The sequence below is a fragment of the Parasteatoda tepidariorum genome, chromosome 5 (genome assembly GCF_982258835.1).
Source record: "Parasteatoda tepidariorum strain Cologne lab strain chromosome 5, Ptep-v5.0, whole genome shotgun sequence".
NCBI classification, from domain to species: Eukaryota; Metazoa; Arthropoda; class Arachnida; order Araneae; family Theridiidae; genus Parasteatoda; species Parasteatoda tepidariorum.
Window position 1 is genome coordinate 42,288,048 of NC_141759.1, and position 18,285 is coordinate 42,306,332.

The 18,285-nt window shown below is 29.1% G+C and overlaps 1 protein-coding gene and 1 non-coding gene across 8 annotated transcripts in view; one reads left to right on the forward strand and one right to left on the reverse strand.

Moving 5' to 3' along the window:
• ATP8A (ATPase phospholipid transporting 8A1) overlaps positions 1-9,216 on the forward strand; it is a 75,118-nt gene extending 65,902 nt beyond the window's left edge. For 4 of the 7 annotated variants that reach the window (XM_071185391.2, XM_071185392.2, XM_043048170.3 and 1 more), the window contains one exon: positions 2,020-2,207. In XM_071185391.2, the coding sequence (XP_071041492.1) occupies positions 2,020-2,073 (54 nt within the window). In that variant the 3' untranslated portion in view covers positions 2,074-2,207. Of the gene's footprint in view, positions 1-2,019; positions 2,208-7,115 lie in introns of those variants that run through there. The other 3 variants (XM_043048171.3, XM_043048169.3, XM_043048173.3) reach the window with 1 other exon arrangement.
• Positions 9,217-17,845: 8,629 nt separating this feature from the next.
• On the reverse strand, positions 17,846-18,052 carry LOC122270509 (small nucleolar RNA U3). Its single transcript, XR_006225836.1, has one exon. It is a non-coding gene; the product is annotated as a small nucleolar RNA U3 (small nucleolar RNA).
• Between the last annotated feature and the right edge of the window lie 233 nt (positions 18,053-18,285).

Genomic DNA, 18,285 nt, shown 5'->3' on the forward strand with positions numbered 1-18,285 from the left:
CTCTAAATTAACCCAAAACTTTTATTTTTGTTATTAGTTAAAATTATCTTCAAGTTTTATTATTTATTTTGTAAAATTTGAAGAGCTATTCAATGTACCTATGAATATTCATTTATATGTTAAAAATGTTCCATTTCCCTTAAGTAATGTCCCTAAGCGTAATGTTTTTCATGTTTATTTTTACCACTTCATGTATTTTTTCCTTTTGCTCCCTTTATTTTATCAATGTCCATTTCTTGCACTTTTATTTTCCCTTTTTTTTACTTATTGTCTTCCTCTTATTGCATTACGATTATCTACTCTCATAATTAATGCTTGCCAATTTTTAAAACTTTGATCTGGGAAATGTATTGTGCCATCAGTGAAAACAATAGTCCTCATTTCTCTTCTCCAATTTAATTTAGTAATTAATTTATCAAGTAGGGGAGATTGGGATGACACCAGGTACGTCAATTGGGTTGAATTCAGTTCTGTTTTCTAGCGAACAAACTCTGAATTACACTTTAATAGTCAAGAAGAAGAGCATACCATATTGGTGTGTAGTTGATTAATTCACTGCATTTGTTTTACAATGTCAGCTCTCTGTTGTTCTCTCATTAAGCTATTCTTATTTATTGGACATTAGAGTTATAAAAAATATTTTTATTCCAACTTATATGTTTACTGAAGATTCATGTCCTATCAACCAATAAGGTTTTCATCTATTAGTAGCACTATCCTGTTTCGTTTCGATAACCTCTGCTCTCGTGGTAATAAAGACAACTACATCCAAGGCTGAACAAAAGTTTTTGAGGCCACAAGAAAAACAATTTTGTGGGCCCCTTCTTCAAAGCACTAAAAGCCTAATTTTCCTATTCTATTTGATTTTTTGAAGACCCTCAATGCAAAACCGTAATTTTAAATATAAAGAAATTCTCCGCAACTTTCTTTTTAAAAAAAACTGATTAATAAGCGCTATTTTTTTTAAAACAAATTTTGGTTGTGCTCTCATCAGTCCCACACCCCAAGACCCCTCTCTCCCACCATTACAACATTGACTACATCACATGTAAAATAATGTCTACTATGTTGTCACTGAAATTCTAGTATTTCTAAATTTCTCATAGATTTAATATGCGTACAGAGTTTTACCTCACAAGTGGGGTAAGACTGGGTAATTTGATATTTTCTAGAGAAAAATCGTTTATAAAAATTTAGTACATCATTGACTTTTCAGGAATGATACATTGTACACAACTAAACAATAATATCTTGATTAAATCTGACAGTTTTTAGGCTGAACAGTTTAGCTAAAACAGGCCTTCGAATCCTAGCTATCTGGTATTACATTAGTTTTCCTTACATTTAATTTATGATTTTTAAAATTTCCCTAAGTAAACCAAAGTTGCTCAGGGAACAGAGCTAAGCCCAATGAGGTGACACAGGTTCGAATCTAGTGACGGCTGGTCAATGCAAATTCTGCTCTTAGCTTGCATCAACCACAATGCTGATGTAAATTATGCTCACTGTTAGATGTATCATGGGTTACCTAGTCATGGAGATATCTGTGGATGGCTTTCTTGATTTTCCTCTCCATGTAACGCAAATACGTGTTAGTTCTATCAAAACTATCCTCCACACAGGCTAATACTGCAATGCTTGATCAAGTTCCTTGTTTGGTTTCAAAATTACAAGGAGTTGATCATTGTATGGAGTTGAACATTGATAGTCGTAAACTCAAATTCGAGTTTGCTGTTTGACACCATTTATAAAATAAAATAAAACTTTCTGCTCTAATTAAAACTTAATAATGAAATTGAAGCATTTTTCATTTGCTTCTTGTAAATGATAGTCCTCTTTAGTTGTGATTTATAAGTTCTTTTAGTAAGTTAAACAACAAACGAAAGTGATGAATAAAATAATTTATCAAAAAATATTGTGATCTACTAAACTTATCCTTCATATTAATCAAATTATCATTGCTTTCTGTGAAACTGTCTTTTATGGTACTGAAACCTTTGTTGTCCTTTGTCATTTTAGGCTGAATTGATTCGTGTTTATGATACAACCAAAACAAAACCACAGGGGATCTGAGGGTCACCATTATATTTGTATACTATGATACTGCTGCCACACTCTGTTTGAAACTTAATGTTCATCAATTCACTCTTGAGCAAGAAAGAGTTTTGGTCTCGTGGCATACTTGGCAAATAAAATTTTTCATGTAATAGATGCACTTTTTTTATACTGATAAGAAAATGTGTATGGAAAATGTATTATTTCTGCAGAATTTGAAATTGCCAAATTTCATAGACTATATTGTTTCATTTATTAAAACCTATGAAAAAAGTTGTTTGTTAACTAATTATTAATTTTATTATAACAGAATATAAAATTTACTCTTAAGTTATTACATTTTGCATCGCTGAATGTGTGCTTTTAAATTTAAATGTCAGGATAAATATATATTAGATATAAAATAATGCATTTAATGCAAGTCCCAAACTGAAACTAATGTGTGGCATTTACTGTGATATCTAGTCGGGTTTATTTCTTTATATGTTATAAAATGTTTTATAATCAGCAGTTGTGACATTATATAAATATATTTAATTTATTGTTGCTCATTTGATAGAAGTATTATGATGTGTTTGTTTGTCATATTTAATCTGCATATCAATGCTTTATATGTAGTGAATGTTCATTATTGTTATTTTTGTCCTCAAAAAGTGTCGTCTGTATTAAGAAAACATTGTCATTGTCTCAAATGTTATTCTTGTAGGCAGAGAATGTGTGTTACAGTTTTCACTTGATCGTGTTAATATTACTTATGCTAATCATCAAATGAATCAGTTTTGTCCTTCAATGTAGCTTACTGATTAATCAACCTTCTTATTGCAAATATCACATTATTAAGTTTAATCATTTACTGTAAAACTTTTAGAGTTATAGGAACGGGATTCCATCGTTAACTGTTTTTTTATGAATATGGGGATAAAATATGTTGTTTTTATGTATATTTTATTAGCATATAAAATTTTTTTATATATTTTAATACTTGGTTATTAAATAACAGAGTAAGTTTCAAAAATGTCTCTTAGTTCACCTGCACTTGTCTTTTTTAAAAAAACTGTAATTAAAAAACTTTTTTAACCAATTGGAATCCAATTTATTTAAATACCAGACTCAGAGGAAACAGCTAAATTAAAAGCTGGTAAGGTTTTGGTTAAAGATTATTGTTTTTGTTTTTTTATGTAAGTGATTAGTTACTAAATCAAATTTAATACCTACTTTATGTTATCTCTTTCTGAAATAAACTGATTGCAGCATACTTATGCCACCACTTATTATTTATTTGAAATAAATGTGTGTCTAATTCATCAAATGATGCCATTGAGTTAATGTGACATATTTTAACCTCAAATTCCCAAATTAATAGCACTAAGTTTCTGTCAAATATCTGCCATTCACCAATAGAATTTTTTTTTTTTTATGTTGTCCCAAATAACAAAACATAATAAAAATCAATAATTTTGTGTTGCAAATTGTATTTGTTTGTAGCTTAAATTCTCTTTTCTGTAGTGTTTGTTTTGTTAAGCATATATTAATGTATACAATTAAAAATTTGTATTTATTATGCAAAACATCTCCTTTTAAAACGTTAAAGAACTGGATACAGTATTTTATCATTATAACAATATTTTTATACACCTTTAAATCTAAAGGTGATTTTTACACTCGTATTCTACGATCTTTACCATTTTTAACCAAATCTACATCATCAGTGGTGCAATAGCTTCCTATTTCATGGGAATATGCTTAGTTTCTTGTATTTTCATGTACAGATTTCAAAATTAGAAAATAAGCATTAAATATATTGCGTGAAGTAATCTAAAAATTTCTGCAATGCAATGTAAATGTTGACATATCGCTAATGCAAGAAACGATACTTGGGTTTTTGTTCAAGTGGTTAAAATATCATAGAAAGTTTTGTACTTGCATTATTTAATAACTCTTAAAAGTTTAAAAAGTGTTAAGCATTTAAAAGAATTTAAACTTCAATCGAAATATTTGGTATATATATATATAATTTTATTTGGATCTTTTGTTGGATTGTTTGAATTATGTGTTAAATATCAAAATACTTGTATTTTCTTAATTTGTTAACGGGTCAATTGTAAAAAGTAATTAAATTTAAAGATGGATACAATAAAAAAATTCAGAAAATAGGTTTGGTATTAAATTGAAATAGCACACTGAAAAGTGTTGTACAAGCTCAAAAGTAATATGATGGAAAATTTTGAAAGAATATTGTATTTTCAAAATATTCAATATCTTGTGAAAGATTTTAAAAATGTTTGTTTTAGATTTTAATTAAACCTCTTTCAAGACAATTTTAGGTTTTAAAAAAATGCTTGTTTGAACCAAAATTTAAAAAAGAAATGTTTATTCTCTTTTAATCTGTTATCCAGTTAAATCTTATCTGGAAAAAAACTACCGAAACAATCTAAACTGCACATTGTAGTTACATAAGTAGATACATTAATATGTTTAATTAGAGTAAGCGTTCTTCAGTTTGTAATTAAAATTTATTAAAGATTTGTTGTGTTAAAAAATATTTGATTTTTTGTAAATTAATTTATATATTTCAAAACATCACATTTTTAGAAACGCTATATTTGAAAAGAAAAAAAATTCTACCTACCTTATCACTGTTCATCAAAAAGGTCATTCTATAATATTTTTATTTATTTATTAATAAACTATTCTTTAACAATATAGAGTTAGACAGAAGTCATACAGATTTTCACTCGTATTATTTTGCTGCTAATGCCGACGGAGTTTTTTTTTTTATATATATATTTTTATTCGAATTTGACTTTGAATATTCTAATGTTATTGTTCATAGTTATATAAATATATCTAATATTCAAATTTAATTTATTTCGACTTGTCATTGTTGATTTTAGTTTTAAGTTTATACAATTTTTTGTGCTCTAAACTAATTGTTATTACTACTGCAATTGAATGTAAATATTATATCTTTGTGTGTGTGTTGATGTAGAACAAAATGATTAGGTACCACTTATTTTCCATATGGTATTTTTGAAAGTTTATGCATCCTCTCTTCTTGTATCTAGACTTAGATAAAAAAAGAATGAAAAAAAAATCCTTATTCACCTATTCTATCACCTCACTCATTCTATAAACATTCCATTTTAATAGTGTATAATAATGTGTGGGTGTTTTTATAGTTTTTGAGAACAAAAGTAGTTCTTTGTATCTTTGATTTGAATGTAGTGGTATAGTACTAATTTTTTTATTGAATTTGTTGTCAATTTATTTTATTTTTCACTTGTCTTATTTTTCCTTAATGTTTTGATCAAATTTTATGAACAGTTTGTATTGCTAATTTTATGATCCTTTTGTGCTTCTGAATTTTTTTAGCATTTTTTGTTACGAACTGTGTGTGATTTCACAAATAGATGCTTTCTACCAGATATAAAATTATAATAAAAAATCTAAAAGTTTTTCTCTCTTTTTTTTCCATCTATAAAAATTATTGAAAAGAGCTTACAAAATTTCATTATTTATAATAGTCTTATCCCTTCTATAATGAATCTCAGATCTAGTGAGCACTCGGTTGTAGTTAATTTTTTTTAGTGGGCCCTTCTTAATTCCTATTTAACTAAAAAATGTTGTTTTATTAGCTTATAATGGAAGAGCTGAAAATTGCTAGTAAATTTTTAGTGTACTCTAATCTCATTTCCTCAGGGTTTTTTTTCGTTTCCGACTTTAAATTTGCATTAGTTGCTATTGCAAATGAGAGCATTTCTTTACATTACGTCAACTCTTACAGATGCGTGTTCTTCACTTTTAAACTAGGGCGAACTAGCTGTGAAGCAGTACGTATCCCTACTCTTATTTCACTCTTATTGACGAAAGACAGGATTTCGGTAACTCAGAAGTGAAATTGGCTTTAAAGTATCTGAATTTTCAACTTCCTAGAAAAAAATAATTACTTGAAAATACTAGATTCTTTACTAATACAAAGATTGGTAAATTCCTCTTAAAATCGAATTGTAGTCAATTAAGAAGTACTAATTTCTTCCTGAGAATATAAAAATTGATTAATTTTTCTTTTTAATGTTATAATATGTTAAAACATAATTTTTCAAAGAATTTGGATATATTGAACTGCTGTTTACCATGAACTTATTGTTGTGTTCACTGATAGTTCGCTATAAAGGGTGCAACTAATTGGATTATAATAATTGACCAAAAACTTTCTTGTTTATTTTTAAAATTGAAAACTCTTAAGAAGTTGCTTGGTTTAGTTATTAACGTTGCTCCATAACAGCATTAATAGGTTATCTCAAAATATTTGCTTCTGCTAGTAATGGTAAATAAAATAGTGTGTTCTATTACTTTTTTAATTAGCTAGCATTTATTGATAAAAAAATTTAAATGTTTTTCACTGAATGATAGACTATAGTAATAGTTTCATAGTTTAAGGATATTTAAAATAAATATTTTGACAGTTTTTCATTATCTTTACAATAAAAGGATTAAAATCTCACATAAAAAATAAGCTAAAAACAACTGAAATTCCTAATTGTCTCAACAGCTTTTTAATGAATAAATTTTTACAAGCATTCTACCTAATGCATGAACATCTAACTTCAAAAATGCATTTCCAAAATACAATGACCACAAGAAATACACCTTGAACATACTAAATGTTCCAGGATATCCAAATAATTAGTAACTCTAACTCTTAGTCAGTAAATGAAAACATTAAATATTTTCAGCATTTTTGATCACACAAATCATGCATAATGAATGTGCTAAAAATTAATTACTAGTTATATAATTGTTGTTTTAATTATTTATATGTTTTAGTTCTAGACAATTATTAAAAAGCTTAAGTTATGGATGAAAATAAATGGAATCTGCAAATATGTTAGAGTTATTTCTTTTAGCTTGCCCCCTTTTTCTTTAAATCAAAACATTTCAATGCGCAGATACTTGAATTTTTTATGTGATTGTCATGTATCAAATGACTGTCCAGTCTTATCATAATTTTCTCTATAATCATTTTTTAGACTGCTTTTTTAATTTTTGTTTAATTTCAGACTGTATCTGTTTTTACCTTTGAAGATGAAGTAGTGAATAGGGACCATACTTCAGATGATACATGATAACTGAATAAGAATGCTATTGTATTGTCTTATCATGCAATATCCCTAATAGTATGTCTGCAAAGATGTGCTTTTTTTTCAATTTATTTATTTAATAATGTAAATAAGACATCATTGTTAATATTTTGAAAAAAAAATGCTACAGCTAAAAACTGTCATAATTTATTTTAATAAGATAACCTTTCTTTATAAAAATTGAATGCAATAAATAAGCAATTTTTTAATCTATTTCTTTTTAATAGATGGTTTTTTTTTCCAGATTTCTTTTTTAGTTATCTATTCAATTCTAAAAACTCAAAAATTAGAATAATTTTTAAAATATTGATGATTAATGTTCTTACTCAATATTGTAATCAATCTTTAGAAATATACTTTTGTCCATGGAATGCATTATTTATAACATCAGTCTATTTTCTGAATCTGAATTGACATTTTGTATTGTCGACACAAACAAACTGAATCTCAATTCTAATATAACTATAAAAACAGACCTTTAAAATTATTGTTCTAACAAATGACTATACGTATTATAGGTCTGTATTTTTCTTATAATTGTGTGATCAAAATATACAGATTTCAAAGGTTACAAATTTAGTAAATAAAAAAGGGGTGCAATACATGTATTTTTAAATATATTAAATTTTTTGTAAGAGAAGTATACAAGCAAGTCACTCACTAAATTTAATTAATATTAGTATACTTCTAGTTTTTATGTTGCCATTGTTTAAAACAAAAACAAAAAACTATATTAGCTGAATAATAAAACTATAACATTGCAAAACGTTTATATTTGGCTATGATTTTTTTTAATGAGACATTGATATTTTTATGTGCAAAAATAGAAAAAAAGTTAGTTTTAAAAAAAATTCCTTACTTGATTTATGACAAATATTAAAATTAATCCTGTTTATATAAGCATACTGTTTCAGCTTCTTTGAAAAAAAAATTTACGTTTAAAAATAATATTCTTTTAATACTTTTGTCTGTATAATAATACATTTGTTTTTATTCTATTATGGGATATAAAAATCATTCATATTGTTCTAGCAATATTTCTTTTTTTATGTTCAAAAAGATTTTTCTTATTTACATCAGAAATATTATTTTCATCTATTAAAAACAAGCGCTGTATTTTGTACGCTACATATGTTCTTTGTAGTTTAATTTATTATTTTATATTTTCTTGTAATTTAATGCCCATTCAACTTGATCATATTGTAAATATTTTGACAAAAGAAAACAATTCTTGAGGTGTCCATCATAATTTTTTCTGCTTCCCAAAATTCAATTCCAAACCAATTTTAAAACAATAGTTAAATTTGCCTGATAGAATTATGACTTTGTAATTTACTGATTAGTTAATTAAATTTTATCAATCAAAGTTTGGGGGAAATTAAATCTAACTACATCAATGTATGTAGAGAGTATCTTGATTTTACTTAATAATTAGATTATATTTCACTTCTATATTATAAATCTTTAGATATTATGAGTGACAGTTGCTGAATTTCTCTTGTTAATTTTTAAGGCGTGTCATAACTGGTGAATTAAGCATTTTTATTGAATTTTGTAAATTCAGAAAAACTTCAGTATTAATAACTTCAGTTATCTTAACAATATTTTCCCTCTCCTGTATATATGAAGAAAAAAGAAATTTTAATATTAAATTTTGCAAAACAAACAGAGTCTGATTTATTTCTTGCTTACCAGGTTGCTTTTTGTGAAACATGAACTTTCATGTAAATATTTCACTGTTAAATTTGCCATCTAATTTTTCAATTAATGTTTGATTATTTTCTTTGTGCTTAGATCCTATTGTATTTATTCAAATTGCATGTAAACTAGTCATATTCATAAATCTGGATTCTTGAACTTTGTAAATATATTCACTTTGCCAATTGATATGGTTAAAATAATACTTTTGCAGTAAAAGAAAAATTGTATACTGTGCTGTTGATTTTCATTTCATGTAATTATTTCCCAACTATGCGTGTTTAATAGTTTGTAGTAAAATAAATGTGACTTTGATATTGAAGTTTTACATAGTTTAAATAAACATTTCGTGGGCGATATATCAAAACAAATAACAATTGTCATTTATCATTGAGTCGTATTTATTGAGTTGCAAAGATATAGTTTTAATAATGTATATGATTGAAACCTTTAAGAGGCCAATTTTTTTTAGTAATTTTTTGTTAAAATATTTTTGGGATTGAGATTAATTTATGAAAACAAATACATTTAGCCTATCACCTAAAATCAATTTGATTTTTAAGACATTTTTTTATAGAAAGATGTGGAATCTTCCTTCTGTAAAGAATTGGCTTTAAACTTGAATTTCTTCCCTTACTAATAACCGAATTTATAAATTCTATGTTTATTATAACTAATAAATTCGGTAAGAAATATACGAAAAAAAGAAAATTCCACACTGAAGACCTGTGTTCTTGACCCTATGTCAACCTTTACTGTAATTTTTTTGTACTTTCTGAAGTTATCAGTAAATGGTATATATGGTATAACTAATTATAGATTGGAAAATAGCTTCCCATTGACACTTAAAAATTAATGAAATTGATTGAAAATATACTTCCATAAAGGATTAAAAAAAGTTGCGTTATTATATAAAGATAAAATACTTTAAATAATTGTTTCCATTTCCAGAGTTATGGTTAATTTTATAATTAATTATCTAGTACTTATTTAGATAGATTATTTGTTTATAATTTCAAAAGTAGCGAATTTCTCCCTGTTAAAGAATATTTAATTAAAATTTCTTGTTAAAACTATTGGAGGTTATATCGTGCTTAGAAAACTAAATATAGTGGTATCAGTGGCGTACGCAGAATTTTTTCAAGGGGGGGTTCATAATTTTCAAAAATTACTAAAAGAAATTCGAGTATGTAATAAAGCACTATTACTTCCCTAATTTAGACATCTAGACAATTTTGACTTTTTATTTCGACAACATTGTTTAGTTAAATTTTGTTTTTATTTTTTAAGTTTAAATATAATTTTTTTTATAATAAGAAGTAAAATATTTTATTTTTATTTAAAAAGTAGGAATAAATCAAGCCAGAAAAAACTACTCATACTGTAACAGCTACCTAAATAATAACCATATAAATGTGAATATTCCATAGAAAACCAATGAATTTAACTAAAAAATGACTTACCAACAAATAGGGAATTAAACCAGTATACAAACACGCTAAAAATTTATTGATTTATACTGTAATATCCAAACGACGGGGTTTTTTTGCAAGTTCGTTTAAAATGTCTTCGACAGCTGGGGTAAATTTTCTATGAATGCTTAAGAGCGCCAATCCATTCATTCTATTATTTCCCGTTGAGTTGCGTAAATAAGTCTTCAAACGGCGCAAAGTCGAAAAGGATCTTTCGTTTGCACTCGTTGAAACAGGTAGAACGACCAATATTTCTAGGAGTTTGAAAATGTTCGGTGTTATATCTTTATTGCACATTCCAAGAGCATCTGCCGCAGTTTTTGGAACACTACCTCCGTCTTCACTAATCCTTTTTAATCTTTTATACCAGAGTTTTAGTTCAGACTTAAGGCTTTCTTTACAGGTATCCAAATCTCCAGCGTAAAATTCCACTAATGCTTCAAAAGCCTTTATGTTTGAAGGTTGGCAAATGAAAGGATCGGCAGGTAGAAGACACTGAAATCCTTTCAAAATATCACGATGCGATACAAATCTTAAGTTTAATTGTGTTCTAAAATTTTCTATAAATGGAATAAAAACACTAACTCTGAAATATGTTTCCGGTGTCGATGAGGGAAAGTTATCGCGATTTTTCTGTCTTCCTGTTATTCTAGGGATTTGCATGGAAGTGGAAGATCCAATGCTTGTTAGCATAAGAGAAGAAGAGCTGAATATTTCTGTGGCATTTTCACGCATTAATTTTAGATCTTTAATGACATCTTCTGCAAGACTCACTGCCTCTATCAAATCTATGCTTGTTTTTTGTAGGTATCTACAGAGATGGATTGTTATGGTGAAAACTTTGTAAATGCACAAAAGAGATATTACGAACTGGCAATTAGATACTGTGCACAGTAAAGAATTAGCCTGGGAAGCTGATTCCTTATCCTTCCATTCTGATATTTTTTGTAATGTTTCGGCGATAGGCTAGAAAAGTTCCACCACAGCGGTTACTGAGTCGTATCTTTCCATCCAACGGGTTGCACATAGCTGTTTAATTTTCTCCCTCTTAGAGCTGGTTTCCATCTCCTCTATTGCTGAAGATAGGACATACTGTCTTTTTGGCGTATTTAAAAAGTCGTATAATGCTTTAATTGTCCCTAAGCAATTTCTAATGCCAGTTATTTCGCATGCATTTGATACAGCCAAATTGAGGCTATGAGCAGAGCAATGTACATAGAGTGCTGATGGGACAATACTTCTTACGTGGGCTTGTACACCATTAATTTTTCCACTCATTGATGCAGCACCATCGTACCCCTGTCCACGTAACTTTTTATATCAACTTTCATAGACTGTAATTGGTCTAATATTGTTGTTGCTATTGCTTTTCCGGTTAAGTCATGCACTGGAATGAATTGCAAAAACTGTTCAGTGATGTTAAAATTTTCTTTATCGACATATCGAAAGCATAACGATAATTGCTCTATACCTGCAATATCAGTTGTTTCATCTGCAAGAATGGAAAAGCAAGTTGCATCATTAATCTTGCTGACTAGTTTTTGCAGGATTAAAATATTGCAAACCTGAATAACTTCGTTCTGAAATCGAGGGCTGGTATACTGAGCATTTTTTCTGCTTGACTCTAAAATGTTCTTAAGAGTCGAATCGTTCTTACTCCGGAAACGAAGCAATGCCCGAAAATTTGCGTCGTTCTCTTCACCTGGTTGTTCAGCAATTATTCCCGAATCCTTATGTCCTCTTAGAGCGAGACCTTGATTTCCACAAAATAGGATGGTTTCAATGGAGTAAAGTTTTTTCTATTTTCTTCTGCTTGCTGCACTGTCAACTTGTTCATCCACAGGTTTCATCTTTCCAAATAAAATATCGCTTAATGTCCCAGCAGTTTCGATCGATTTTTTGTGATAAAGACATTTCTGGTGTTCAGAAAATCGCTCTACAGCATTTTTCCAGTTGTCAAATTTTGCATTGCACAGTTGGCCTAAAGGTTGCTTTCCAGAACCGGCACCACTTGGGGCGAAAAGTACACAAAATTTGCAAAAAGCACCACCCTTAACCTCTGAATATGCAAGCCATTTCCAGCGATAAAGCCATTTGTACTGAAATTTCAATTTTCTTTTTCCTTTTTCAGGAAAAACCAGAGCCGTTTTTAAGGATGGGCCCAGTGGGCCCTGGCCCAGGGCCCCGAGTTCTAATGGGGCCCCCGAAATGTCTAAAATCTAGTTGCAGGAATTATTTTTTTTAATTCTAACTCATTTGTTTCTTAGCTTAAGAGGGCCCCCAAACCCCACTTTTTTCTTCTTTTTTTGAAGTTTTACTCAGAGCTGAGGCCCTTTGAAGCCCATAATATATATATTATTTTTCTTTCTTACAATGTCGGATGCTTTTCAAATTCTAATCGAAGTGTTTGCAAATATAAAATAACTGTTACTCTTCACTTTTCTAACCAAAAGAGCAATAAAACGCTCTTTCCACAGATGAAAATATCCCCACTTTCGTAGCTACCACCCACAGAGTTGTCAAATAGCCTACTCACCTTACACTGTGAGAAAACGTTTTTAGCTTCTTTATATTGCCTTGGGGCTCTTTTTTCCGAACTTCGGAAATATCAGATATCCACAGAAACATCCTTTTGTCTGATTTCCGGTCATAAATTTCTAGGAAGAAAAAATTTATAGGTCTGTAAATAGGGGGAGGGTCGTGTTAGAATTCCTTTGGGTCACTCTGTCTTGAGATTTCCATAGTGCCCGTTAAATTGGACCTCATTCAATTCTAAATTTTCTTTCTTAGAAAATTTAGACATTTTTTCTAAAAGCTTTTTTTTCCTTTAATCATCCTAAATGTTTCAACTAGCCTAATTGTTTAATTTACTTAATTTTTGTAGTTGATTAAATTTTGTTATTTTTCAAATTAATCGTAAGAGAATCCGTGAAGTGGATTTCTAAATCAAATTTTCGTAGGATATAAGACATAAATCTTTCACGTTGGAGGTAAGCAAATGTTTTTATTATATCAATTTTGGTTGTGGTTAGGGAAAACGTGAAAGGTTTGCGCAGTTTTTTACATATTCATTGCGATTTTTGATTTATTTATTTATTTAAATGGCGGGTCGCTCTTCAATTCCCTCTTTGACTGGCCTGTCTGCCAAAACTCTTGATTTGATCTGTTCTGGATGAAATCTAGATAGCAAATGTAATTTTATTTTAATTTTACTTACTGCTGGTAGACAGAAACAACATATGATTTTGCTTAATAGAGCATTGAAATCAAATGATCACCAGCTAAACAAATGTTTAAACATGAGAAAAAAGATTTTTATAACTCCTGTATGACCAAATTTTCCATATTTCCTCTAAATATGAAATATGTTTAATTTGTTATATCATATTTCGTACACAAAATTAATTTATTTAGTTAGCTTAAGATTTTATTGTTTATTGATTTTATTATTTCTATTTTTAACTCCTTAATTTTTGTTGTTATTTTGAGTTTAAAGTTAATGAGGTTTCTCAATTTTTTAAATAATAAGGCTTTTAAATTTCCAAATCAAAGTCGAAACAATTTCTTAAAATTTAAATTGAAAATATATATGAAATTTTGACAGCTTTGTTTTTATTTTAAACGGGTGCATTTAATTCAGTAAAATAAAAATGAAAAATAAAAATAAGTGACTGAATAAAATAAAAAAACTTCGTTATCATATCATCTTTTAAACAATTTAAGTATTAATAAATTATTTAAAAATAAGCAAATTTTTAGTTTAAAAGGTTAAAAAAAATTGATTTATTTAAAAGGTAATATGCTCCATCATTCGATCATGAGACTATTTAATATCTATTCCTAAGGATCAGAATTCATTTTTATTTTACTTTATTGTAAAAATGATATATTTAATACTTTCATGTGATATGCTGCAGTTTTAAATACCTAAAAGATGACTGAAATTGTCAATTCAAAAAACAATTAATACTTTCGAACATGAATTTAAATAACTCCATACGTTTTGTTTGGCTATCTCATTTTATATTATTGCAGTATTTAGAGCAGACAGTTACTTGTTGGTATGGATGATATAGGTAAAAGAAGCATACAAAAAAAATGTACATAAATTTCAGTTAATGCCCTTAATATTATATTTTTAAACTTCTCGCAAAAATGTAGTAAAAAAATAATTGTCGCAAACAAATTAATATTAAGTAAGAACGAAACAAAAATGATATCAAAATATGCTGAATCACTAGCGAGACAGGTGGGATGAAATCCATCGAAACCAATTTGACTGAACAGTAAAACTAGAAGGTGTTTCTAAAATCCGGAAATCAATCAGGTTTCAGTTTTTTTTGTCACAAAATTTATCAGGGGCTATTCGTCAGATTTCAATGTGGGTTATGTTCTTTCTTTGATTGAATACTAAGCATTAACAAATATTTGTCTTTTAAAACCTTTCTTTCTATAATGAAAATAATTATTCTATAATTATAATTTTAAAACTAATTGCTAATTGATATAAAGCTTTAGTGTGTTCCATTGATATATTAAATGTCTTCTATCGGCGGAACCCCGACATTACGATTAAAGTTTATTAAGTTAATTACGAACATTATAACCTAAGAACAGACTATTTTTAAAATATTTAATTAGAGGAATGTAGATTTTTCATCGTTTTATCATTATCAATCTGAAATAAGGTTTTGTATCCGACAGTTAAATTTGCAGTCCTTGTGTTATATCCAGTCTAGTTTTGAATTTATTTTTGGTGTATATACATAAGCTGAAAATGAAGGCCGAATTATGGTTTACTTCTAAATGAACTGAAGATACTTGTTATAAATGTTAAAAATGGTAATTTAGAAAGCATTTTTCAAGAATGTCAAGTATCCAAATGACTTTATTTATTAAATTTGAAAAAAAAATTCAAAAAATATCCGCAAGGCAGGTGTGTATATTTGGGGCTGATGATTATGAAATCTAACACAAAACTGTGAGATCGTGGGTTCTATTCCAGCTGATGACAGTCTTTAATTATTATTTATTAATACTGAAAAATGTTTTTCTTGTTTTTTTTTAAGTATGCATGTTAAAAACTAATAATTTAGCAATTATTTAAAAAACTAGAAGGCTCCACTTCCTGTTCATTTTGCTCACTAACCCTCGTAGTTGCTTCTGCATTCATTGCAGATTAAGAAGAAAAACGGTTTCCATTTTTTTTTCTACAAAAATTATGATTGAATTACCATTTACATTTTGAAGATGACTAAATTTAGGCAAATCAATAGAATTGGTACCAATCAATAAAATTGGAAAATTGGCACCTGCCGCAGAGTTATTACTCAATGAAGATGGACTCAAGGGATAGAGCATTCTCTTCTGAATGAGGTGCACCGAGTTCGAATCCCAGTGATGGCTGGTCGATATGAAATTCACACCCGGCTTTTACCGACCACAGTTCTGACGCGAAATATCTTCGGTGGTAGGCGGATCATGGGTTAGAGTCCCTTTGCCAGGCTAACCGTGGGAGGTACTCGTGTTCTTCTTCTCTATGCAACGCAAATGCGGGTTAGTTCCAACAAAACGTCCTCCATGAAGGCAAGCATTTCTTCCAATACTTGATCCAGGAGTTCTCTTGTATGATGGTTTGGGCTTAAAATTACAAGGCTACGGAGTTGAACATTAGTAGTCGTAAACTCGAAATTGGGTGGGCTGTTCAATGACTGTTATAAAATAAACTAATAATTTGGTCACAATAGCTTGGTTGGGTAGGACTATGGACGAATTCAGCCTGCCGAATAATACCCATGCATAAAATGGGGACTGGTGCATGTTAAATCTGTTGGGATCATAAACTCCTCCAAGTTCTCATAAAAATTCAATACCTCTGGGAATTGATCCAGGAGTTTCCTTGTCTTCTGGATTAGTTTTAAAATTTTTTGGCTACGTAGTTAAACATTGGCTCAAAATTAAGTCCGTTTTTCAACTATTATAAAAAATAAAAAAAAACAATATTTAAACTGTATTTTCTTGTATTCTTTCTAACTCCTTGCATATTTTCTACACACCTTCATAATTTGATGTTTCTAAGTCTTACAGATTTTGAGCTGCAAATCAGACTGTATGTCTTACAGGAAATTGATTTTGATGATGTGATAGAAAATTCGTCTCTCAAAAAGCGCGAAAAGTATTATTACCTTAAAATTTTCGATAAAAATAATGTATAGAAGCTTTTATAATTAATTTACATGTTTCTTACTCTTAAAATAAAATAATTTTTAAAAATTATTCAAAATTAAATTTTTTCTCTAAATTTACTCATAAAGGGCCCCCAGATTATGACAGGCCCAGGGCCCCTATAAACACAAAAACGGCTCTGGGAAAAACAAATGCTGGATTGAGTTCCCAAACATTTTTAAGTATATCCAGTTTTTTATCCTCGCATGTATTATCTTCTGAAAAAAGTCCAATGTCATATGGGTGGGAAGTAACACTTTGAGGGCCGCTTTCACATTCATCAGATTCTGTTACGCTAGAAACGTTTTCTTCAACGGAAGTATCACATTTCTGTTCAACAGAAAAACCTACATTGGTACTAGATGCTGTCACCTCACTAATTTCAGGTCGTGATTTTTTCTCAAAGTAATTAAAAATTGTTAAATTCTTGCGTTTAGACATCCTAAAGATAACTCTTAGTCTGACTAAAATCGAAAATAAATGTAACCCCCTTTCATATAATTTTTTTTAACCGCATCTACAAAATTCTCGAATTGTCTCAAAGACGACAGAACGTCTAGGATTCCAGACCTCGCGAATGCCAGCCAGTCTCAAAAACTATCGCGACTGGCAGGTCAGAAAGGAACCAGAGATCGGGGCTCGCCCGTAACAGTATCACGTGAATTTGGATTCAAAAATACAACCCTATTATAGTAAATGTTTTATCAGTATTCTGAGAAATACCGTGAGAAAAAAAAAGTAGGCATAAGGCAAATAAAAATATATAGTCTTAAAAAAATAATAACCCGCATAATTTCTACTAAATTTTTTATTTTTGTCTGTATTTTGTAAATTCACTTTGTCTGAGCTCAAGGGGGGGGGGTTAAACCCCTAACACCCCCCCCCTTTGTGTACGCCCCTGACAAGTATTCCAAAGTTGAAATGTCAAAAACATAAAAAATTTCTGTCAAAGCTTTTAAGGAAAAATTTAATTTTAAATAATATTGCAGATCCAGGAAAAGGAGGCTTTAGAGAAGGAGGCTTTCTTGAAAAATTAAATCACTTGCCGATCGATCAGTAAAATGTTTGATTCATGAGAAGCTATCCAATGGTAACATGAAACGTAATATGTAACGAAACCTCTATAAACTAAACATAAGACCTCTCTCTTTCAGTACCACTGATATCTTGAGGTTTCTATTATTCTAGGACCAATATTGAAAGATGTAGACATCTCGAAATAGGTGCTCTGTTGTATGTCCTTTTTCAAATATAACCACTCAGAACGAGCTTTTTCCATCTATTTGGCGCAATGCCAAACAGTGCGATCATCAATGTTGTTCATTGCATTTAAGAACGAAGCAACCGCTTCACGCTCAGGAGAAAGCCCCATTCCACATCATCGTGGTTGGGTTTTCTGCGAAGTTCGGTGAGTGAACTCGCTAATCATACTATAGAAATGATCCTATGAAGTATGATCTTATCCTGCTTTCGATTTTGGTAATACTTACACTTAAAATTCAGTAATAATTGTTGGTAGATATTGTTCTCTGAAAAATTATTTAATATGATTTTAGACTTTATGCTTTGTAAATGATCTTTAATGTTTCGCATTAAGACACAACATAATTATTACATAAAATAATTCATGAATTAATTACTCTACATCCTTTTTAAACTTTTTTGAGACTGAATAGTAATTGACTCACATTCAA